The following is a 23,543-nucleotide window of genomic DNA, read 5'->3' as shown; positions in this document are numbered from 1 at the left end:
ATCCAGCCGCAGCGCGCTCCGGGGAATCCTTCACGTCAAAGTGATGAAACCGAGAAGGAGAAGTCACGAGGGGAAACCGAACCTTCGACCTCGGACAGATTCAGATCTCATATTTGATTTGTATTTACAAACAAACAAGATGGGCGGAGTCTCCCAGTAACCAGGAAGTCAGGAGACCAGGGCCTATCAGAAAGCAGCAAACCCACTTCAAGAGAAACAGCCTGAAAAACATACGACCCATGTTCCAGATGTTTCAGTCTGTACAGAACTCTACGATCCATCAGTCTACATGTACCTCGCTGCTGATTGGACGACACCTCTGACACACCCACCAAACCACAGTAAACCAACCAGGAAGCTCGTTGACCCGTTTAGAGGAAACATGATGTTCAACCTGAAACTGACGAAAGCTTTCGACCTTGAACGTGACCCAGGCTTTGTAAGGGGCGTGAGTTATGTTAACAAATAAATAATTCCAATCACTTGAAGAGTATCCGAGTTTCAGCAGGAGAAGAGCGCCCTCTGCTGGGAGACGACGCTTCTACACAAACTGAGCAGAGTTAAATAATTTGTCACTTTTTGTGAAGCAGAACTCGTCTCGTGTGTTTCTCTCAAGTTTTCCTGATAAAACAGACGCAGCTCATTTTCATTTTAATAGTTTTATTTTAAATCCACAGAACTGAAGAGTCTTTAACAAAAGTTCTAGAAAATCAAAAACAACAGTTTCTAATGAGCACAGGACTCCGCCTCCTTACTGACATCTTGTAAAGGTTCGGACACATTTCAAAAAAGCCGTGTTCTTCAGTCGTGAGGTCATAGAGCGTCGTAGTCGTCCTCGTCCTCGTGCTTCCTCTTCAGCGACTCGCCCCCCGAGCTCTGCGACGCCATGTTGGTGCTGATCAGGATGTTTTTGGAGCCAATCAGAGACGGGTTGATGAGGACGCTGGAGACGGCCGGCGTGGACGGTGCCGCTATCCGGACAAAAGTTAGGAAGTAAAGATTGATACTTTTAACTTTACAGGTTTCTTCACAGTCACAGTAACTATTTTTGAAATACATTTTAAATACAAAGAGTGGGAGGAGTCAGGTTCTTACTGGTTTTGGTTATGGTCGTCTGAGAGGGCGGTGGAATCTGCACCGTGAACCTTTGACCCGTCAGAGACACCGGAGCTCCGACTTTAGCGGTGACGGACTGAACCGATGGAGTTCCTGTGGAGACGACACCAGTCAGAACAAACAGCTCCACTTCACTGTGCACAGCGCCCTCTACAGCCTCACAGCTGAATCACAGGGAGTCTGGGTAAGACTCACCGAGGGTGGGCGTGGTCGGTCTGCTGGAGACGGCGCTGACACTGAGGCGAGGCACCGAGATCCTGCCGGCAGACGACACCTGAAGAAAACAAATCCTCACGTCACCGAGCTGCAGAACCGACAGAAGACCAGATGTTTTCAGACCAGGGGGAAGTTCTCACCTTCTTCTGGATGGACTTGAGTCGGTAGTTCGGCGCCGTCAGGCAGTAGCGGTCGGGGGGGAGTCGAGGTCCCGTGTACGGTTTGATGAGCGGCAGAGGAGCCTGGTTCTTCTGCCTCGCAACCTCCAACAGGAACTGAACACAGACGCACACGTTACAACACTCACACACAACAGAAACATTTGTCAGTAAGATGTTTGTGTAGCGACTTGCATCTCGTGGTGGCGGTGAAGTGAACGACTGGTCCATGCGACACTGGATCGCCAGTTTGATGTCGTCGGCGTCCACGTTGGACTTCTTGGCGTGGGTTGCGTAGATCTTGGCGTCCTCGATGATGGTCGTCACGTAGCCTGCGAACACACACAGCCGGTTAAAGACTGACGGTGACCAACAAGTGTCAGTGATGATGGAGACAAACTGTTTCCTGTGCTGAGGCCTCTATGAAGACGGAACATCAATAAACATAAAGCAGCTTCATCATGAATGTGCCGCTCGGGCCTCGTACAGCTCCGTGTCACAGGGGGAATCGAACGTGGACTCACGGTAGGTGAACTCCAGCATCTGGTTGATGACCCGAGGCTCGTACTCGGTGATGCCCATGTCCTTCAGGATCTGGATCATCACCTGGAGAAACAACCTCCATGTTACACGACTGCTGATCCTCCAACAGATCCCAGGTCTGATTCCAGAACCAACAGTTATCACCAACACTGTGGAACGTTCAAGTGCTTCAGTCCAATTCAACGTGTCCTCGTGTCCGGAGACTCTGTCATACCGCCACGTCCACTAGGTGGCAGCCTTCCTATCGGAGATATCTTAGCTTCATTTCTCTGATCGTCATTATATATAAATATATTTCATAGACGGGCGAAACATTTACAATGAACAGCTGTGAACCACAAGTGTGAGCACTTTGTTAGGAACACCAGTAGAATCCAATCAGCCAATCACGTGTCAGAACAGGAGAAGCTTCAGGTAAAGTTCAAACATCAGACCAATGGGGTCAGAGGTCAGGCTGAGGTAACGTTGAATGACTTTAACATGTTTTACAGTATACTTCCACCTAAATGAGTAATCGGATTACTTCAGTAAACACAGTCTCTCAGAATCGAGGTAACGTTACTGTTCATAACGTGCAGCCTCCACCCACATAAACAACTAGAACCGCTAAGCTAGCGAGTTAGCAGAAAGCTATTGTTGTGAATGCCGGTCCAATGCTAACGTTAGCAGCTAAGCTAGCCGTCGTTCGGCGGCTCAAAGAAACTTCCGGTGACCGTTAAATGACGCGTGACACGAACTGTTCGATGCGCCGGAGTCGGACCGGAACCGCGGACCCGGAGGACCGGAGTGAGACTCGGTACCTGAGCATCTTTCGGGATCGTTTTCGGAGCAGACATTTTGATTTCCTCTGCAGTGACGTCACGTCTTCTTCTCTGGTAGTATCCGCTCAGACACAAAGCTCCAGCGCCTCCTGCCGGTCAGGAGGAGGGTGGCGGTATTACACTGATCAGAATCAGGTTTACACCTACCTGTAATTTTCTTTGGTATATAGATGCATACAATGAACACAAAACATAAAAACACAATAAGTACTACACATTATATACAAGATATAAAAAGTTAAATAAAAGTAAATTGCAAAACAGGAGAGAAATGTGGATGCATAATATGCAATGCACTGTTATGTGTGTTAATGTAACACATCCTTGAGGCGTGGGGGGGGATAAGAGTCGGAGTCAGGTGGGGGTCCCGGGCCTTGTGGATAAGGCCAGCTGCAGCCGGGAAGAAGCTGGTCTGTGGTGGGAGGTTCTGGTCCTGATGGACCGCAGCCTCCTGCCCGAGGGAAGAACCTCATAGAGTTTGTGACCCGGGTGGGAGGGGTCAGCCACCATCTTACCTGCACGCCTCAGGGTCCTAGAGGCAACAGGTCCTGTAGAGATGGCAGATTGCAGCCGATCACCTTCTCTGGGTTCCTTCTGAAGTCCACAACCATCTCCACTGTTTTCAGAGTGTTGAGCTCCAGGTTGTTCTGGTCACACCAGGTCACCAGATGGTCAATCTCCCCCCTGTAGGCGGACTCATCCCCATCAGAGAGGAGCCCAATGAGGGTGGTGTCATCAGTGAACTGAAGGAGTTTGACGGACAGGTGACTGGAGGTGCAGCTGTTGGTATACAGGGAGAAGAGAAGAGGGGGAAGAACACAGCCTTGAGGGGAACCGGTGCTGATGGATCTGAATTCAGAGAAATGCTTCCCCAGCCTCACACGTTACCTCGTGTCAGACAGGAAGTCAGTGATCCACCTGCAGGTGGAGTCAGGCCCACTCAGCTGGGAGAGCTTCTCCTGTAGCAGATTCAGGATGATTGTGTTGAAGGCAGAGCTGAAGTCCACAAAGAGGATCCTGGCGTAGGTTCCTGAGGAGTCCAGGTGCTGGAGGATGAAGTGGAGGTCCAGGTTGACTGCATGGTCTACAGACCTGTTGGCTCTGTAAACAAACTGCAGGGGGTCCAGGAGAGGGTCAGTGATGGCTTTGAGGTGGGACAGCACGAGGCGCTCGAATGCCTTCATCACCACAGAGGTCAGGGCTACGGGTCTGTAGTCGTTGAGTCCAGAGATCTCTGTTCCTTTGGGGACAGGGATGATGGTGGAGGTCTTGAAGCAGGCTGGTACGTGATGCTGAGAAGTCAGAAAAATAACGACCAAGAAATTGTGATTTAAATCTAAAACAGTTCAATCCTACTCTAGTATAAGTTTTAAACTTTAATCTAAATGAATTAGTAACCAGTAGATTAATATTTATGTGGAAGAATAATTGAAGAATATTTGTGTCTGAGGTTTAGTGGAGTAGAAATTGTGTAAATGTTCAAGTAAAGTACAACTACCTGAAAACTGTAAATTAACTGTAATTGAGTTACTGTACTTATTTACTTACCACTACTGAAAATGGATAGTGGATTAAATATAAGTATTCTTGGTTAGTCAGTTAGCTGATCATTTTGTTGACTCTAGCAAATAAAACATTTGGTTCTAAACAACATAAAAAAATATGGATCTATAAAACAAACCCAAATTCCAAAGGGTAAAACCTCAATAAAGTTTAGTGTTATAAATAAAATCAGCTGCAACATTCACACTCTTCAACCATTTAACACTGTGAAAAGGATCGTTATGTTATTTCTACTATATTTCATTTGTATTATTTTAATGATGATGAACAGTGACACTAACACAGGAGACAAAGCTTTAACAACAGAAATCCTGCAGGAGGCGCTATAACAACACGTACTGAACTGTGGGGATGACTTTTTTTAATAAGAGTTTTAACACCTCAACTTTATTCTTCTAACCTTACATGAAATATGTTTTTCTTATTTACTTATAAATTCTGTGAAAATTTTAACGAACCAACAGATCACAGATGAAATCGACCAATAGAAACAGTCGAAACGATGGCTCTCATCAGGTTTTAAAAAGATTTTAAATCCATGTGTCTCAGTTCACATTTAAAGTTAAAAGTTTCTGTCACATAATTTGGCTTTTAAATAAAAATAAAATAAGTGACGTAGTGGAAATGATTCAAGTGAATTAGATTTCCCGCCTGGTTGAGAATCATTCATCTAATTGTTCATGTTTCAGTTTTTTTATGTTTTTAATGTTTTGTGACTGAAGATCAAACGAGGTCGGGATCACATCCTGTTCACACAGGAAGTGAAACAAATATCACATGTTGAGTTTCGTTTGCTCAAGACGACTTTTACTGTGATGTCTGTGTGGAGTGTGTGGTTTACTGCTCGTCATCATGAGAACACACAGCGTACAGTCGTGGTTCTCACGACTTTATGGCGACGCTGTGAGTGAACGTGTTCATAAACTGTTCATGAACAAACCAGGAGGTCAGCTGATCAGGAGCTGGACACACGTCTTCTCACTGTGGCTGGTCGGAGAGAGTCCTCACAGAGAAGCTGATGAAAGTCTCCTTCTTCTGTGTGAAGAAACATGGCGGCTGCTGTTTGATGCTCTGTGACTTTGATCTCTGTTGGTCTTCAGGGAACATGAGTCATGAGGAACCTGCAGCGGTTCCTCCTCTGATAAGAGTCCACAGCTGCTTTACGACTTCTCAGAAGGTTCTTATCAAACGTCAACTTCTGTCCTTTGTTTCAGCTGCTTCCACTGAGCAACAGACACTCTGAGGAGGAGCCGTGAAGAGCCACTGACAGGAAGAGTCACTGACAGGAAGAGCCACTGACAGGAAGAGTCACTGACAGGAAGCGCTACTGACAGGAAGTGTCACTGACAGGAAGAGTCACTGACAGGAAGAGTCACTGACAGGAAGCGCTACTGACAGGAAGAGTCACTGACAGGAAGAGCCACTGACAGGAAGAGCCACTGACAGGAAGCGCCACTGACAGGAAGCGCCACTGACAGGAAGCGTCACTGACAGGAAGAGTCACTGACAGGAAGAGCCACTGACAGGAAGCGTCACTGACAGGAAGAGTCACTGACAGGAAGAGCCACTGACAGGAAGAGCCACTGACAGGAAGAGTCACTGACAGGAAGAGTCACTGACAGGAAGCGCTACTGACAGGAAGTGTCACTGACAGGAAGAGTCACTGACAGGAAGAGTCACTGACAGGAAGCGCTACTGACAGGAAGAGCCACTGACAGGAAGCGTCACTGACAGGAAGAGTCACTGACAGGAAGAGCCACTGACAGGAAGAGCCACTGACAGGAAGAGTCACTGACAGGAAGCGCTACTGACAGGAAGTGTCACTGACAGGAAGAGCGACTGACAGGAAGAGTCACTGACAGGAAGAGCCACTGACAGGAAGAGCCACTGACAGGAAGAGCCACTGACAGGAACAGTCACTGACAGGAAGAGCCACTGACAGGAAGAGTCACTGACAGGAAGCGCTACTGACAGGAAGAGCCACTGACAGGAAGAGTCACTGACAGGAAGAGTCACTGACAGGAAGCGCTACTGACAGGAAGTGTCACTGACAGGAAGAGTCACTGACAGGAAGAGTCACTGACAGGAAGCGCTACTGACAGGAAGAGCCACTGACAGGAAGCGTCACTGACAGGAAGAGTCACTGACAGGAAGAGCCACTGACAGGAAGAGCCACTGACAGGAAGAGTCACTGACAGGAAGCGCTACTGACAGGAAGAGTCACTGACAGGAAGCGCTACTGACAGGAAGTGTCACTGACAGGAAGAGCCACTGACAGGAAGAGTCACTGACAGGAAGAGCCACTGACAGGAAGAGCCACTGACAGGAAGAGCCACTGACAGGAACAGTCACTGACAGGAAGAGCCACTGACAGGAAGAGTCACTGACAGGAAGCGCTACTGACAGGAAGAGCCACTGACAGGAAGAGTCACTGACAGGAAGAGTCACTGACAGGAAGCGCTACTGACAGGAAGTGTCACTGACAGGAAGAGTCACTGACAGGAAGAGTCACTGACAGGAAGCGCTACTGACAGGAAGAGCCACTGACAGGAAGCGTCACTGACAGGAAGAGTCACTGACAGGAAGAGCCACTGACAGGAAGAGCCACTGACAGGAAGAGTCACTGACAGGAAGCGCTACTGACAGGAAGAGTCACTGACAGGAAGCGCTACTGACAGGAAGTGTCACTGACAGGAAGAGCCACTGACAGGAAGAGTCACTGACAGGAAGAGTCACTGACAGGAAGAGCCACTGACAGGAAGAGCCACTGACAGGAAGAGTCACTGACAGGAAGCGCTACTGACAGGAAGTGTCACTGACAGGAAGAGCCACTGACAGGAAGAGTCACTGACAGGAAGAGCGACTGACAGGAAGAGTCACTGACAGGAAGAGCCACTGACAGGAAGAGCGACTGACCGGAAGAGTCACTGACAGGAAGAGCCACTGACAGGAAGAGTCACTGACAGGAAGAGCCACTGACAGGAAGAGTCACTGACAGGAAGAGCGACTGACAGGAAGAGTCACTGACAGGAAGAGCCACTGACAGGAAGAGCCACTGACAGGAAGAGCCACTGACAGGAAGAGCGACTGACCGGAAGAGTCACTGACAGGAAGAGCCACTGACAGTAAGAGTCACTGACAGGAAGTGTAACTGACAGGAAGTGTGAGCGGCGCTTTGTGTTCACCGCTGGTAGTCGAGTCATGTGACTGATGAGAACCAATCAGGACGAGCGCGTGTCAGTTACTGACTCAAACACAAACTCAAAGTTTTCAAATCAAAACGAGACCAGCAGGTGTAACCATAGCAACAGGGGTGACGTGTCAGTGTGGGCGGAGCCTGAGAAAAAAACGACCTTGACCTGTAGAGTCAAGGTCAACAAGGGTCACACAGGAAGCAGATATGGCCAAAAATATGTGGACAACTTTCATTACTACACATACACAAACACACATTTCATTGGTTAACCATTTACTGACAACACACACAGACAGACACACACACACACACACACACACACACACACACACACACACACACACACACACACACATACACACACACAGGGGGAGGTGATCGGAGTCATAACAAGGACTACAGCGTCTCATAAAACTGTAACAGAGAAGAAGATGCTGCTCCTCACTTCCTTTTACTTTTTCATCGGTTAACCATTTACTGACAACACAAACACACACAGACACACAAAGCTGAAAGTACACACTGTAAATATAGATGACCGATACAAACACTGCCATCTAGAGGGGCTGTCACATCAATCAATCCCAGTTTGTCTCACAGATGTTAACAAGGATCAACTTCCTCTGACTAGAGTCAAACAGAAAGAGAAGGAGAAGGAGAAGGAGAAGAAGGAGAAAGAGAAGGAGAAAGAGAAGGAGAAAGAGAAGGAGAAAGAGAAGAAGGAGGAGAAGGAGAAAGATGAGAAGGAGAAGGAGAAAGAGAAAGATGAGAAGGAGAAGGAGAAAGAGAAGGAGAAGAAAGAGAAGGAGAAGAAAGAGAAGGAGAAAGAGAATGAGAATGAGAAGAGGGAGGAGAAAGAGAAGGAGAAGGAGAAGGAGGAGAACGAGGAGAAGGAGGAGAAGGAGAACGAGAAGAAGAAGAAGGAGGAGAAGGAGAAGGAGAAGAAAGAGAAGGAGAAGGAGAAAGAGAAGAAGGAGGAGAAGGAGAAAGAGAAGGGGGAGGAGGAGAAAGAGAAAGAGAAGGAGAAGAAGGAGGAGAAAGAGAAGGAGAAGGAGTAGGAGAAAGAGAAGGAGAAGAAGGAGGAGAAAGAGAAGGAGAAGAAGGAGGAGAAGGAGAAGAAGGAGAAGGAAAAGAAGGAGAAGAAGGAGAAGGAGGAGAGAAGGAAAAGAAGGAGAAGAAGGAGAAGAAGGAGAAGAAGGAGAAGGAGGAGAAGGAAGAGAGAAGGAGACATCTTCTATCTCAGTTTCTTCTGTTCAAACATGAACTTGGAATCATGATTCTGCAACGTGGTGTCGAAACGTTCGACATTATCACCAGGTCGAAGGTTAATGAGCAGGAGAGGTAACACACAGAGACACACACACAGAGACACACACACAGAGACACACACAGAGACACACACACAGAGACACACACACAGAGACACACACACACACACAGTCACACACAGAGTCACACACAGAGTCACACACAGAGTCACACACAGAGTCACACTTACACACACACACAGAGACACACACACAGAGTCACACACACAGAGTCACACACACAGAGACACACACAGAGACACACACACACACAGAGACACACACAGAGAGTCACACTTACACACACATAGAGACAGATACACACACACACACACACACATACAGAGACACACACACACACACACACACACAGAGACACACACAGTCACAAACACAGAGAGACATACACAGAGTCACACCTACACACACACTTAGAGACAGACACACACACACACACAGTCACACATACATACACACACACACATACAGACACAAACACACACACACATAGAGACGCACACATAGAGACACACACACAGTCACACACAGTCACACACAGTCAGACACACACACACACACACAGTTACGGTCTATTTAAAATATTTTATTGTTTCTAATCTTTAAATTCTTTAAGTTATATAATTTCGTCCATAAGCAGAATCTGTGTAACTCTGAGTTTGGGTGAGGGTTCATCCTCAGGAGGACGTGAGCTCTGTCAACACGGAGGCTGGTGGAAATGAAAGTTTATGGGAACTGACTCATAAACCAGTGGCTGTATACGTCTGGAGGATTCTGTTTATAGACCAGAGGTCCTTTTATTTCTGAGGAGGTGGAGTCATGTGATCGTTTCATATAAACATGTTGCTTCTCTTTTTCACACTAAAATGGATCATTTAAGATTCTCAAGTTTGATTTATTATATAAATTTATTATTGTCTATTGTTGAGTTGTTCTTTCTTCATTTGTTTCTACACACATATTATATTTTAATTGAAGCATCACATATTTCTGATCTTTTACTTTCAGCCATTTTGTTTTGGAGGGAAGCGAGTGGCCTGAAATGGCCGCCGCCCAGTTCCTTGCTTCTCAAACTCTGTCTGTGGTTTCCAGGAAGAAGGAGCTGATTCCAAACGGATCCTGAAGTTGATCATTACAGAGAACATCAGTGAAACCCCGGAGAACCACTCTGGAGATAACTGGAGCTGTTTTGAAAGCCGAGGCAGTAAAGGTTACGTGAGTTCATCAGGAATCAGGTGATCTGGGCTCGTTAGCGACTCGCTGCCATGTGAACATTTGACTCCAGATAACGAGGACGTTGTTCCTCATTCGCTCTCAGAGCGAAGTCATAAAACCCCGAGCGGCTTGTCGTCTGAGGAGGAAACGTTCGTACAGGGAAAGTGAAACTGTACTTCAGGCTCTGGCCTGTAGGGGGCCGGCCCGAGCCTCTATCACAGGTGTACATCGGTTGAAGCTACGTAGTTAGCCTTCATGCTACTTTGGAATAATGGATAAACAGATCATTTCATTCGTTGATGCCAAACTGGAGAAACACTGTTAAACTATACGACCAAAATATAAAGAAAGAAAACGTTACAAAAAAAAGACAGAGAGCAATTGAACATAATATGTTAGTATGCTGTAAATAATATACATATAATACTTTTGTTTTAAACGCAGGGCACCCAAAATTACAAACTAATGATTCAAGTGGAAAATCTTTACTGATGAATATTGTGTAATTTGTTGAGAACAAAATGTCGTAACTACAACCAATGGAAACTAAAACCATCAACTCACTGAGAACTGGGTTCAAAACCACACTGAACATCCCAGTTGCAAACTGAAACTACAAGCTGATCAGCTCTCCTGGTGTCTCCTAGTGTCTCCTGGTGTCTCCTGGTGTCTCCTAGTGTCTCCTGGTGTCTCCTGTTGTGTCCTATTGTAATATCTCCTGGTGTCTCCTGGCGTCTCCTGGTGTCTACTGGTGTCCCCTGGTGTCTACTGGTGTCCCCTGGTGTCTACTGGTGTCTCCTGGTGTCTCCTGGCGTCTCCTGGCATCTCCTTGTTTCTCCTGGTGTCTCCTGGTGTCTCCTGGCGTCTCCTGGTGTCTACTGGCATCTCCTGGTGTCTACTGGTGTCCCCTGGTGTCTCCTGGTGTCTCCTGGCATCTCCTGGCATCCCCTTGTGTCTCCTGGCGTCTACTGGCATCTCCTGGTGTCTCCTGGCGTCTCCTGGCGTCTCCTGGTGTCTACTGGTGTCCCCTGGTGTCCCCTGGTGTCTCCTGGTGTCTACTGGCATCTCCTGGTGTCTACTGGTGTCCCCTGGTGTCTCCTGGTGTCTCCTGGCGTCTCCTGGCATCTCCTTGTGTCTCCTGGCGTCTCCTGGCGTCTCCTTGTTTCTCCTGGTGTCTCCTCCAGGCTCTGGACACTGTGCTGGCAGACACAAACCTTATCGTGACCACAGGTATGGCTGTGTCCTCCTGGAGGAGCTGGACTACCTGTTCAGCCTGATGGAGCTGCAGGTAGCTCCTCATGCTACCAGCAGTGAGGAGGAGTAGGACCCAGAAGAAGAAGGAGTCAGGAAGGAGGAGCAGCAGGTAGCTCCTCGTGCTACCAGCAGTGAGGAGGAGCAGAACCCAGAAGAAGAAGGAGTCAGTGAGGAGGAGCAGCAGATAGCTCCTCATGCTACCAGCAGTGAGGAGGAGCAGAAACCAGAACTAGAAGGAGTCAGTGTGGAGGAGCAGCAGGTAGCTCCTCATGCTACCAGCAGTGAGGAGGGGCAGAAACCAGAACTAGAAGGAGTCAGGGAGGAGGAGCATTAAGTAGCTCCTCATGCTACCAGCAGTGAGGAGGAGCAGAACCCAGAAGAAGAAGGAGTCAGGAAGGAGGAGCAGCAGGTAGCTCCTCATGCAACCAGCAGTGAGGAGGAGCAGAACACAGAAGTAGAAGGAGTCAGTGAGGAGGAGCAGCAGGTAGCTCCTCATGCAACCAGCAGTGAGGAGGAGCAGAATCCAGAACTAGAAGGAGTCAGGGAGGAGGAGCAGCAAGTAGCTCCTCATGCTAACAGCAGTGAGGAGGAGCAGAACCCAGAAGTAGAAGGAGTCAGGGAGGAGGAGCAGTGAGGAGGAGCAGGACCCAGAAGTAGAAGGAGTCAGGGTGGAGGAGCAGCAGGTAGCTCCTCATGCTACCAGCAGTTAGGAGGAGCAGGACCCAGAAGAAGAAGGAGTCAGGAAGGAGGAGCAGCAAGTAGCTCCTCATGCTACCAGCAGAGGAGGAGCAGAACCCAGAAGTAGAAGGAGTCAGGGTGGAGGAGCAGCAGGTAGCTCCTCATGCTACCAGAAATGAGGAGGAGCAGGACCCAGAAGAAGAAGGAGTCAGGAAGGAGGAGCAGCAGGTAGCTCCTCATGCTACCAGCAGTGAGGAGGAGCAGAACCCAGAAGAAGAAGGAGTCAGGGAGGAGGAGCAGCAAGTAGCTCCTCATGCTACCAGCAGTGAGGAGGAGCAGGACCCAGAAGAAGAAGGAGTCAGGAAGGAGGAGCAGCAGGTAGCTCCTCATGCTACCAGCAGTGAGGAGGAGCAGGACCCAGAAGAAGAAGGAGTCAGGAAGGAGGAGCAGCAGGTAGCTCCTCATGCTACCAGCAGTGAGGAGGAGCAGGACCCAGAAGTAGAAGGAGTCAGGAAGGAGGAGCAGCAGATAGCTCCTCATGCTACCAGCAGTGAGGAGGAGCAGGACCCAGAAGTAGAAGGAGTCAGGAAGGAGGAGCAGCAGATAGCTCCCCATGCTACCAGCAGTGAGGAGGAGCAGAACACAGAAGTAGAAGGAGTCAGGGAGGAGGAGCAGCAAGTAGCTGCTCATGCTACCAGCAGTGAGGAGGAGCAGAAACCAGAACTAGAAGGAGTCAGTGTGGAGGAGCAGCAGGTAGCTCCTCATGCTACCAGCAGTGAGGAGGAGCAGGACCCAGAAGTAGAAGGAGTCAGGGTGGAGGAGCAGCAGGTAGCTCCTCATGCTACCAGCAGTGAGGAGGAGCAGAACCCAGAAGAAGAAGGAGTCAGGGAGGAGGAGCAGCAGGTAGCTCCCCATGCTACCAGCAGTGAGGAGGAGCAGGACCCAGAAGAAGAAGGAGTCAGGGAGGAGGAGCAGTGAGGAGGTGTCCGTGGACACGTTTCTGTCTCCATTTCACCTGTTGTTACTTTGATTTGCACCAAATCAGAGAAACTGGTTCTTCTGATGGACACGTTGATCTCTGGAGTTTAACTTTATACTGTGAACATTAAGGTTCACTTAGTTCTTTATATGTGTATTCATAAGTATATATATACACACACACACACACACACACACACATGTGTGTGATGGACAGATATTAAAAGCTTCGTCTCCTCAACAAACATGTCTGTGTCTCTGTGGTGACACACTTCACTGACTCCGCCCCCAATAAAGTTTATGGTGGCGAGGAGAGAGAGCAGCTGGTTCATGTGTTTACATAAAAATGAGGACGAGCGACCATGTGAACAACTTCTCCTGTTGTAACATGTGGCAGGAAGAGGAGGAGGAGGAGGAGGAGGAGGAGGAGGAGGAGGAGGAGAATAAAAGTCATTCAAACTTTAACCTTCAAACCAACTCTTGATCCTCACAAATATAGAAACCAATCACATAGCTGATTATCTCTATCCGTGTAGACACACACACACACAGACAAACACACACACACACACACACACACACACAGACAAACACACACACACACACACACAAACACACACACACACAGATAGCGTGTTTGTCCAGAGTTCCTCTTCGCCCTTTGGACACCACACCTCAACTGCTGCATCAATTAGTAAATGTGTGTGTGTGTGTGTGTCGTGTTTATTCTGTTTTTCTTCTTGGTTTTTTCTTTGTTTCTTTTCACTTTCTTGTTTAAATTTAACGTCAGTTTTCTGACTCAGTTGTTCAGAGACAAGAGTTTATCTTGAACAAATATCAACGCTAACTAAACAAATACCGTTTTTATACGTTTTATCTTAATTATTTCTAATTAGTCAAATAACACAAACACTAAATAAAAAATAACACATTGTGCTGTACAATAAATTCTTTGAGGTTTAATAGAAATTCCATTCGAAAATATTCACATGAAAAAGAAACATTTACAGGTTATTTACTGAACATGGAGCAGAATAAAAACAGGAGGGAAGTTTGAACCGTCGTCAGTTTATTACTGTTGATCACTGATTAACTCAGCGGGCACAGAGTGCACGTGATGCTGGGGAAACTCCTTCTATGTCATATTCATACATCTAGAATGATTATTGTGGAGCTCAGACTCATGGGTATTAATGTACTTAGACTCCGTCCACACCAACACCTGAACACACGTCACATGACCCTTCACCTACACTGGTCATGTGATGTAAACAGGAAGTGGATTGTCTCCTCTGCAGTTGGTTGCTTAGTAACAGAAACTCCTCTGAAGGAGGAACAGTGAAGGTGAAGTGTCACTGACAGGAAGTGTTACTGACAGGAAGTGAGACTGACAGGAAGTGTCACTGACAGGAAGTGTCACTGACAGGAAGTGTTACTGACAGGAAGTGAGACTGACAGGAAGTGAGACTGACAGGAAGTGTCACTGACAGGAAGTGTCACTGACAGGAAGTGAGACTGACAGGAAGTGTCACTGACAGGAAGTGTCACTGACAGGAGGTGTTACAGACAGGAGGTGTTACTGACAGGAAGTGTCACTGACAGGAAGTGTCACTGACAGGAAGTGTCACTGACAGGAAGTGTGACTGACAGGAAGTGAGACTGACAGGACGTGATACTGACAGGAAGTGTTACTGACAGGAAGTGAGACTGACAGGAAGTTTTACTGACAGGAAGTGTTACTGACAGGAAGTGTTACTGACAGGAAGTGAGACTGACAGGAAGTGCTACTGACAGGAAGTGTTACTGACAGGAAGTGTTAGCAACACTTTGTGTTCACCGCTGGAAGTCGAGTCATGTGACTGATGAGAACCAATCAGGACGAGAACGTCTCAGTTTCTGTTCAGACTCAAACACAAACCAGAGTTTCAAACTGGAATGAGACCAGTTCACACCAGTCTCTGATTCAGAGTCATGTAGGACGCCAGGTGAAACCATAGCAGCAGTGATGACAATCCGGTGAGGGCGGAGCCTCTGAGCTGTTACTGACAAAGTCTGAACGAATAGAAGTGCAGCGTCGTGTGAGTGTTTAACTTCAGATAAAAGGATTTCATCGCCCCATATGGCCTGAGAATACATTTGTTAATTAATTGTGAAAATACTTTACTTTACTTCATAAAAAAATGATAAAAACAAAACTATGAGTATTTAAGCTATAGAGATAAAAAACAAATGTTTTCGCACAAACTGTCACTCAATGATGATATGATTATTTATGATGAGGATTCACCCACATGGAAATATCCTACGTGGAAATTGCAGGATCTCTGCATTCAAATAAAGTTCAATGAGGTTGAATAAAGTTCGACTAAAACTACAAGCGTTAAGAAAATGTTTTCACCAACAGAACAAATGATAAGAAGAAGGTTTTAGAAGCGTGTTGAGTCTGGATGAAACCAAACGACTGATTTCCTCTGCGCAGTCGATCCTCGGGACGAACCACCTGCAGCTGAAGGCTGAAGAACTTCTGTGAACTTCATCTCCACGGGGACGGGACGCAAAACGTCTTTCAGTCCGATGAATTCACTTTTGGTTGCGATCCCTGAAATCAGCGTCTGAGGAAGCGTCCTCGTCCTCGTCAGTACTCCTCTTTGATGTTTAGAGGCAGCGACGAGGGGGACACCATCCCGCTGCTGCTCGTCACCATGGGGACACTGCTGCCTCCGTTTCTATGGAAACCGCCTCCCCCTCCCCCTCCTCCTCCTCCTCCTCCTCCTCCTCCTCCTCCTCCGCTGCCACTGCTCCCGTTGGGCGGGGTGGGCGCGGTCGTGGAGGAGGCGGGCTGCTGCAGCTTCTTCTTGTTGATCTTACGTTCCTTCGCCCGTCGATTCTGGAACCAGATCTTCACCTGCAGCAGAAGCAAAATATACATTTTTGATTTTTATATAATACCGGAAAACTTTTCTGAATATTAAGCAAGGACCATATTTGTGTTTTTGCACATTCACCACAACTCTAAATGTTTTTATGCTGTGAATCAGTACCTGTCTCTCCGAGAGGCTAAGCGCTGTGGCGAGCTCCGCCTTCCTCCGGATGGTGATGTATCTGCTGTAGTGGAACTCCTTCTCTAGCTCCAGACGCTGGTGGTCGGTGTAAACCACGCGGTACTTGTCTTTGGTCCGAGTCTTTCCGTCTGTTAAACACCGAAACATTACCAGGTTATTACAAACCAATCTGAATTAAAGCTGGAATCTGCCAGACAGGGGATAAAGAGCTCCGCCCACACTGAGACAAACATGGGAACAACCCGGTTCTGTATGTAACGTTAAAAAAACATCTTACTACTGACACCGGTGGCCAGTGTGTGAACTGCAGTCAGTAGACGTCGTGACCACGGAACATCGTGTTTTCAGACGAGGTCACGACAAACCCTCCGTATACTTTATAGAGAACAACTGCTGCAGTTCCCCAGGAGGCGCTAGCGAGTTATTCTTCAACAGAATTATTTACTATATTTAATATAATTTACTTGTTTCTAAACTAAAAATAACACATTTTATTAAATTCCTTTCCATATATATATATAGTATTGATCATATAGTAAATATATTATTGATTAATTATCACAACAGAATTTTTTTTTTATTAAACATGTCTCTTTGTTTTCCTTTCAGTTAACAGACAATGTTGTGTTAGCTGATTGGTCCGGTTGTTGTTGTGAATCAGAAAATCAACGTACGACTGCGACGAGCTGAGAATCGTAGAATCTGAACGGAAGCGTGATGAATGTGACGGAGCTCCGACTTCTCATCGCAGGCAAATACACAACTGCTGTTATCTGCTGTTTCTAAAAACACACAAATATGGCGACGCCGGCGAGCTAGTTCTGGCAGGGAACTCGCGCTGCGCTAATCATGTGACATACATCATGTGACGTTCATCATGTTTCATACCTCACTCTCCACAACCATCTCTAATACACACCCACCTTATCAGGTGGTCTATTTAACCAGAGAGACATTTCCCATCAACCCCTCTTGCTCGCACTGCTACTGCAGTATCGCCACCAGTTGCTTTAGCACCTCCACCCCCCCAACATCCACCTGTAGGTTCCAACGTGGGGTTACAAGTATTTGCTCATCACTCCTATAAAATCATATGGGGGAGTGATTAAGTTGGAGCCTAGACGCCAAACACTAAATCTGTTGTAATAAATATATTACATGATCGAATGTGACTGAAATGAGTTCAGCTGTGAAAAGCCGATTCATGAAATGTTTACATTTATTTATACAGCACACACACACACCCTAACACACACATGCACACCCTAACACACATACACACACACACAAACTCACACAAACACACACACAAACACACACTCACACACACACACACATGCACACCCTAACACACATACACGCTCACACACACTCACACACCCACACTCACACCCTAACACACATACACACTCACACAAACTCACACACACTCACACACACACACACACACACACACACACTCACACCCTAACACACACGCACACCCTAACACACATACACACTCACCCAAACTCAAACACACTCACACATACACTCACACACACACACACACACACACACACACACACACAGTGTTTCCTGCTCACATGGTGTGTGAAGCCACAGATGTTAATGATTCTATGTCACGTTGTGTTTTCATCAGCTTTGGTTTCAAAACTCTGGGTTTGTGTTTTAATCTGAACATAAACTGAGACTTTTGTAAATAATGACACACCACTTCACACCGCTTCACACCGCTTCACACCACTTCACACCGGCTTCACACCGGCTTCACGCCACTTCACGCCACTTCACGCCGCTTCACGCCACTTCACACCGCTTCACACCGCTTCACACGGCTTCACACCGGCTTCACACCGGCTTCACACCACTTCACACCGGCTTCACACCGGCTTCACGCCACTTCACGCCACTTCACGCCGCTTCACGCCGCTTCACACCGCTTCACACCGTTTCACACCGCTTCACACTGGCTTCACACCGCTACACACCACTTCACACAGCTTCACACCGCTTCACACTGGCTTCACACCGCTACACACCACTTCACACCGCTTCACACCGCTTCACACCGCTTCACACCGCTTCACACCGCTTCACACCGGCTTCACACCACTCCACACCGCTTCAGACCACTTCACCCCGCTTCACACCGCTTCACACCGCCTCACACCGCTTCACACTGGCTTCACACTGGCTTCACACCACTTCACACTGGCTTCACACCGCTTCACACCGCTTCACACGGCTTCACACGGCTTCACACCGGCTTCACACCGGCTTCACGCCGCTTCACGCCGCTTCACACCGCTTCACGCCGCTTCACACCACTTCACACCGGCTTCACACCGGCTTCACGCCACTTCACACCGCTTCACGCCGCTTCACGCCGCTTCAAGCCACTTCACGCCGCTTCACACCGCTTCACACCGCTTCACACCGCTTCACACTGGCTTCACACCGCTTCACACTGGCTTCACACCGCTACACACCACTTCACACCGCTTCACACCGCTTCACACCGCTTCACACTGGCTTCACACCGCTTCACACCGCTTCACACCGCTTCACACCGCTTCACACCGCTTCACACCGGCTTCACACCACTCCACACCGCTTCAGACCACTTCACCCCGCTTCACACCGCTTCACACCGCCTCACACCGCTTCACACTGGCTTCACACTGGCTTCACACCGCTTCACACTGGCTTCACACCGCTTCACACTGGCTTCACACCGCTTCACACCGCTTCACACGGCTTCACACGGCTTCACACCGGCTTCACACCGGCTTCACGCCACTTCACGCCGCTTCACGCCGCTTCACGCCGCTTCACGCCGCTTCACACCGCTTCACGCCGCTTCACAACACTTCACACCGGCTTCACACCGGCTTCACGCCACTTCACACCGCTTCACGCCGCTTCACGCCGCTTCAAGCCACTTCACGCCGCTTCACACCGCTTCACACCGCTTCACACCGCTTCACACTGGCTTCACACCGCTTCACACTGGCTTCACACCGCTACACACCACTTCACACCGCTTCACACCGCTTCACACCGCTTCACACTGGCTTCACACCGCTTCACACCGCTTCACACCGCTTCACACCGCTTCACACCGCTTCACACCGGCTTCACACCACTCCACACCGCTTCAGACCACTTCACCCCGCTTCACACCGCTTCACACCGCCTCACACCGCTTCACACTGGCTTCACACTGGCTTCACACCGCTTCACACTGGCTTCACACCGCTTCACACTGGCTTCACACCGCTTCACACCGCTTCACACGGCTTCACACGGCTTCACACCGGCTTCACACCGGCTTCACGCCACTTCACGCCGCTTCACGCCGCTTCACGCCGCTTCACGCCGCTTCACACCGCTTCACGCCGCTTCACAACACTTCACACCGGCTTCACACCGGCTTCACGCCGCTTCAAGCCGCTTCACGCCGCTTCACACCGCTTCACACCGCTTCACACTGGCTTCACACCGCTTCACACTGGCTTCACACCGCTTCACACTGGCTTCACACCACTTCACACCGCTTCACACCGCTTCACACCACTCCACACCGCTTCAGACCACTTCACCCCGCTTCACACCGCTTCACACCGCCTCACACCGCTTCACACTGGCTTCACACTGGCTTCACACCGCTTCACACCGCTTCACACCGCTTCACACCGCTTCACACCGCTTCGCACCACTTCACACCGCTTCACACCGGCTTCACACCACTTCACACCGCTTCACACCGGCTTCACGCGGCTTCACGCGGCTTCACGCCGCTTCACACCGCTTCACACCACTTCACACCGTTTCACACAGCTTCACACTGGCTTCACACTGCTTCACACTGGCTTCACACCGCTTCACACTGGCTTCACACCGCTACACACCACTTCACACCGCTTCACACTGGCTTCACACCGCTACACACCACTTCACACCGCTTCACACCGCTTCACACCGCTTCACACCACTTCACACCGGCTTCACACCACTTCACACCGCTTCACACCGGCTTCACACCACTTCACACCGCTTCAGACCACTTCACACCACTTCACACCACATCACACCGGCTTCACACCACTTCACACCGCTTCAGACCACTTCACACCACTTCAGACCACTTCACACCGCTTCACACCGCTTCAGACTACTTCACACCGCTTCAGACTACTTCACACCGCTTCACACTGCTTCACACCCCTTCACACTGGCTTCACACCGCTTCACACCCCTTCACACAGCTTCACACCACTGCACACCACTTCACACCGCTTCAAACAGGCTTCACACCGCTTCACACCGCTTCACACCACTTCACACCGCTTCACACCACTTCACACAGCTTCACACTGGCTTCACACCGCTTCACACTGGCTTCACACCGCTTCACACTGGCTTCACACCGCTACACACCACTTCACACCGCTTCACACCACTTCACACCGGCTTCACACCACTTCACACCGCTTCAGACCACTTCACACCACTTCACACCACATCACACCGGCTTCACACCACTTCACACTGCTTCAGACCACTTCACACCACTTCACACCGCTTCACACTGGCTTCACACCACTTCACACCGCTTCAGACCACTTCACACCACTTCAGACCACTTCACACCGCTTCACACCGCTTCAGACTACTTCACACCGCTTCACACCGCTTCACACCGCTTCACACTGGCTTCACACCACTTCACACCCCTTCACACAGCTTCACACCACTGCACACCACTTCACACCGCTTCAAACTGGCTTCACATCGCTTCACACCCCTTCACACCACTTCACACCACTTCACACCGCTTCACACCGCTTCACACCACTTCACACCACTTCACACTGGCTTCACATCGCTTCACACCGCTTCACGACGCTTCACACCGCTTCAAACTGGCTTCACCCCGCTTCACACCGCTTCACACCACTTCACACTGCGTCACACCGGCTTCAGACCGCTTCACACTGGCTTCACACCGCTTCACACCACTTCACACCGCTTCACACCGGCTTCACACCACATCACACCGGCTTCACACCACTTCACACCGCTTCAGACCACTTCACACCACTTCAGACCACTTCACACAGCTTCACACCGCTTCACACCGCTTCACACTGGCTTCACACCGCTTCACACCCCTTCACACAGCTTCACACCACTGCACACCACTTCACACCGCTTCAAACTGGCTTCACATCGCTTCACACCCCTTCACACCACTTCACACCACTTCACACCGCTTCACACCGCTTCACACCACTTCACACCACTTCACACTGGCTTCACATCGCTTCACACCGCTTCACGACGCTTCACACCGCTTCAAACTGGCTTCACACCACTTCACACCGCTTCACACCACTTCACACTGCGTCACACCGGCTTCAGACCGCTTCACACTGGCTTCACACCGCTTCAAACAGGCTTCACACCGCTTCACACCAGCTTCACACCGCTTCAGACTGCTTCACACTAGCTTCACACGACTTCACACCGCTCTACACAAGCTTCACACCGGCTTCACACCGCTTCACGACGGCTTCACACTGGCTTCATATCGCTTCAGACTGGCTTCACACCGGCTTCACACATGCTTCACACTGGCTTCACACTGACTTCACACCGGCATCACACTGACTTCACACCAGCTTCACACTGGCTTCACACTGACTTCACACCAGCTTCACACTGGCTTCACACTGACTTCACACTAGCTTGACACCGGCTTCAAACAGCCGTGCCTAACACAAGTAAAGCTTGAGATATTTTCTGGTGAGAAATTAATGATCAATAAAAGTCACAGCTGATCAACCGAGTTCAATGAAATTATGAAGCAAATAATCGAAATTAAAATGAAGAAAAGCTGAAAAAATTCAACATTACATTACATTTCATTGAGCTTTTTCCCAAAGCGACTCACAATAAGTGCATCAACCATGAGGGAACAAACCCAGAACAACAAGAATCAAGAAAGTAGTTCTGGGTCAAGAAAGCCAAGCTACAAAGTGCTAAAAGTAAGTAACATTAAGTGCTACTAAATTGTTAGTTTCAAAATTATTCAATGTATAGTCGGAAGAGGTGTGTTTTTAGTTTGAGGCGGAAGATGTGTGAACTTTGTGATGTCTGGATGTCGATGTGGAGCTGGTTCCTCCGCTCAGGAGCCAGGACACAGTCGTGAAGTTCATGATTTAGCAGTGAAGCATTTCAATTCAATGAAACTTAACTTAAAACGTTTCTGAGATTCTAAACAAAACTTTCACCAAAAAGTAGCTTGAAGAAATATTAATACAAATTGTAAATCACATTTTAACCTTCAACACACACAATTAAAACAATATGCAGACCTTCAATTATGAATTTATAATAATATTATTATTATTGATTGTCTTAGGTATTAAATGGTTTAAATCAGATGTTTTAGAAAATAAATAGAATGTTTTATACTTAGTGATTCATTCTTTAACTAGTTTTATCAGAATATTTTTACACCAGATTTATAATTATAATGTATTGTAATAATATATTATAAATTATAATTATCATTTGATTTCATTTAGCTCAACGCAAACTCATTATTTAAAAAACGGTTACAAAAGAAATCCGCATCAGCTGAAGGTTTGAATGATATTTGAGAACCAGTGTTTATCATATCAAATCATTTAACTGTTTATAACTGACTATATTGATTTAATTAATTTTGTTACAGACATAATTAATGATGTAATTATATTTAGTAAATAATACAATCAACCACATATATAAACTCTACTGTTATTGCGGGTCATCGTGATATTCTGTCCGGGACCATGAGGCCGCTGTCCCGGGACTTACTTGGATTGGCGGGCGGAGCGGAGGAGCGGCGGATCCAGTCGTACGGGTTCCTCCTCAGCGGGGACCCGGGGGACAGCTGCCCCGCTCCGGGCAGCAGCGCTGGAGGCTGCCCGGGGAACTCCGGGGGGCTGAACCCCAGGGGGGGACCCACCGCTCCGGGCAACGAGGACGAAGCGGGACCTCCCCCGGCAGCCGCGGCCGCTGCTGCGGCGGCGGCGGCGGCCTGGTGTCCGTAGTGATGGGTGGACCAGTCGTCCCGGGTGGCCGGAGGAGGTGGGGGGTAGGCCGGGCTCCAGCCACCAGCGCCCGGCCCGGCCTGCTGCACCGGGTGCGGGTCGTTGCTGAGGCCGTGGTGGTGGTGGTGGTGGTAGCCGAAGTCAGAGTACTGAGGCGGGGCGGACACCGGGAAGCTCTGCGGGCTGAGGCCGAGCCCCGGGTGTCGGGTGCCCGGGTTCTGGTGCGGGTACATGGGGGGTTCTTTATCCAGCTGCAGGTAACTGACGAACATGGCTCCAGGTGAGGGGGGGTCCCTCTGCATACTGAGGCTC

The 23,543-nt window shown here is 48.7% G+C and overlaps 2 protein-coding genes across 4 annotated transcripts; both read right to left on the bottom strand.

The window, feature by feature from the left end:
• Positions 1–643: 643 nt before the first annotated feature.
• Positions 644–2,908, bottom strand: taf9 (TAF9 RNA polymerase II, TATA box binding protein (TBP)-associated factor). Of its 3 annotated transcripts, none has more exons than XM_053441505.1 (8): positions 2,834–2,908; positions 2,178–2,274; positions 2,015–2,096; positions 1,686–1,822; positions 1,473–1,607; positions 1,312–1,390; positions 1,096–1,209; positions 644–971 (listed from the first exon to the last, which is right to left on the bottom strand). In XM_053441505.1, the coding sequence occupies exons 3-8, from the start codon at positions 2,091–2,093 to the stop codon at positions 814–816; spliced, it is 702 nt and encodes a 233-aa protein (XP_053297480.1). In that variant the 5' UTR covers positions 2,094–2,096; positions 2,178–2,274; positions 2,834–2,908; the 3' UTR covers positions 644–813. The 3 variants fall into 3 exon arrangements, with proteins under 3 accessions (XP_053297480.1, XP_053297479.1, XP_053297478.1); XM_053441504.1 differs by having other exon boundaries at positions 2,182–2,274; XM_053441503.1 differs by lacking the exon at positions 2,178–2,274 and having other exon boundaries at positions 2,834–2,902.
• A 12,790-nt stretch (positions 2,909–15,698) lies between these two features.
• On the bottom strand, positions 15,699–23,543 carry cdx1b (caudal type homeobox 1 b). Its single transcript, XM_053442287.1, has 3 exons — positions 22,996–23,543; positions 16,105–16,253; positions 15,699–15,968 (listed from the first exon to the last, which is right to left on the bottom strand). Exons 1-3 carry the CDS (start codon positions 23,531–23,533, stop codon positions 15,699–15,701), a joined length of 957 nt encoding a protein of 318 aa, XP_053298262.1. The 5' UTR covers positions 23,534–23,543.

The sequence above is a fragment of the Pleuronectes platessa genome, chromosome 15, assembly GCF_947347685.1.
Source record: "Pleuronectes platessa chromosome 15, fPlePla1.1, whole genome shotgun sequence".
Taxonomy (NCBI): Eukaryota; Metazoa; Chordata; class Actinopteri; order Pleuronectiformes; family Pleuronectidae; genus Pleuronectes; species Pleuronectes platessa.
Note: the sequence above shows the minus strand (reverse complement) of the source record. Positions and strands in the feature narration are given on the sequence as shown.

Bases quoted from the DNA above. Each gene is read 5' to 3' on its own strand.
- taf9 (XM_053441503.1), bottom strand. From the start codon at position 2,869: ATGTCTGCTCCGAAAACGATCCCGAAAGATGCTCAG. The intron at 1,823-2,014 runs GTGAGTCCACGT...GTGTGTTCGCAG, and splicing joins GATGCTGGAGTTCACCTACC to GCTACGTGACGACCATCATC. The intron at 1,210-1,311 runs GTGAGTCTTACC...TCGTCTCCACAG, and splicing joins ACCGACCACGCCCACCCTCG to GAACTCCATCGGTTCAGTCC.
- cdx1b (XM_053442287.1), bottom strand. From the start codon at position 23,533: ATGCAGAGGGACCCCCCCTCACCTGGAGCCATGTTCGTCAGTTACCTG. The intron at 16,254-22,995 runs GTAAGTCCCGGG...GGTGTTTAACAG, and splicing joins CGCTCCGCCCGCCAATCCAA to ACGGAAAGACTCGGACCAAA. The intron at 15,969-16,104 runs GTACTGATTCAC...CTTCTGCTGCAG, and splicing joins TTAGCCTCTCGGAGAGACAG to GTGAAGATCTGGTTCCAGAA.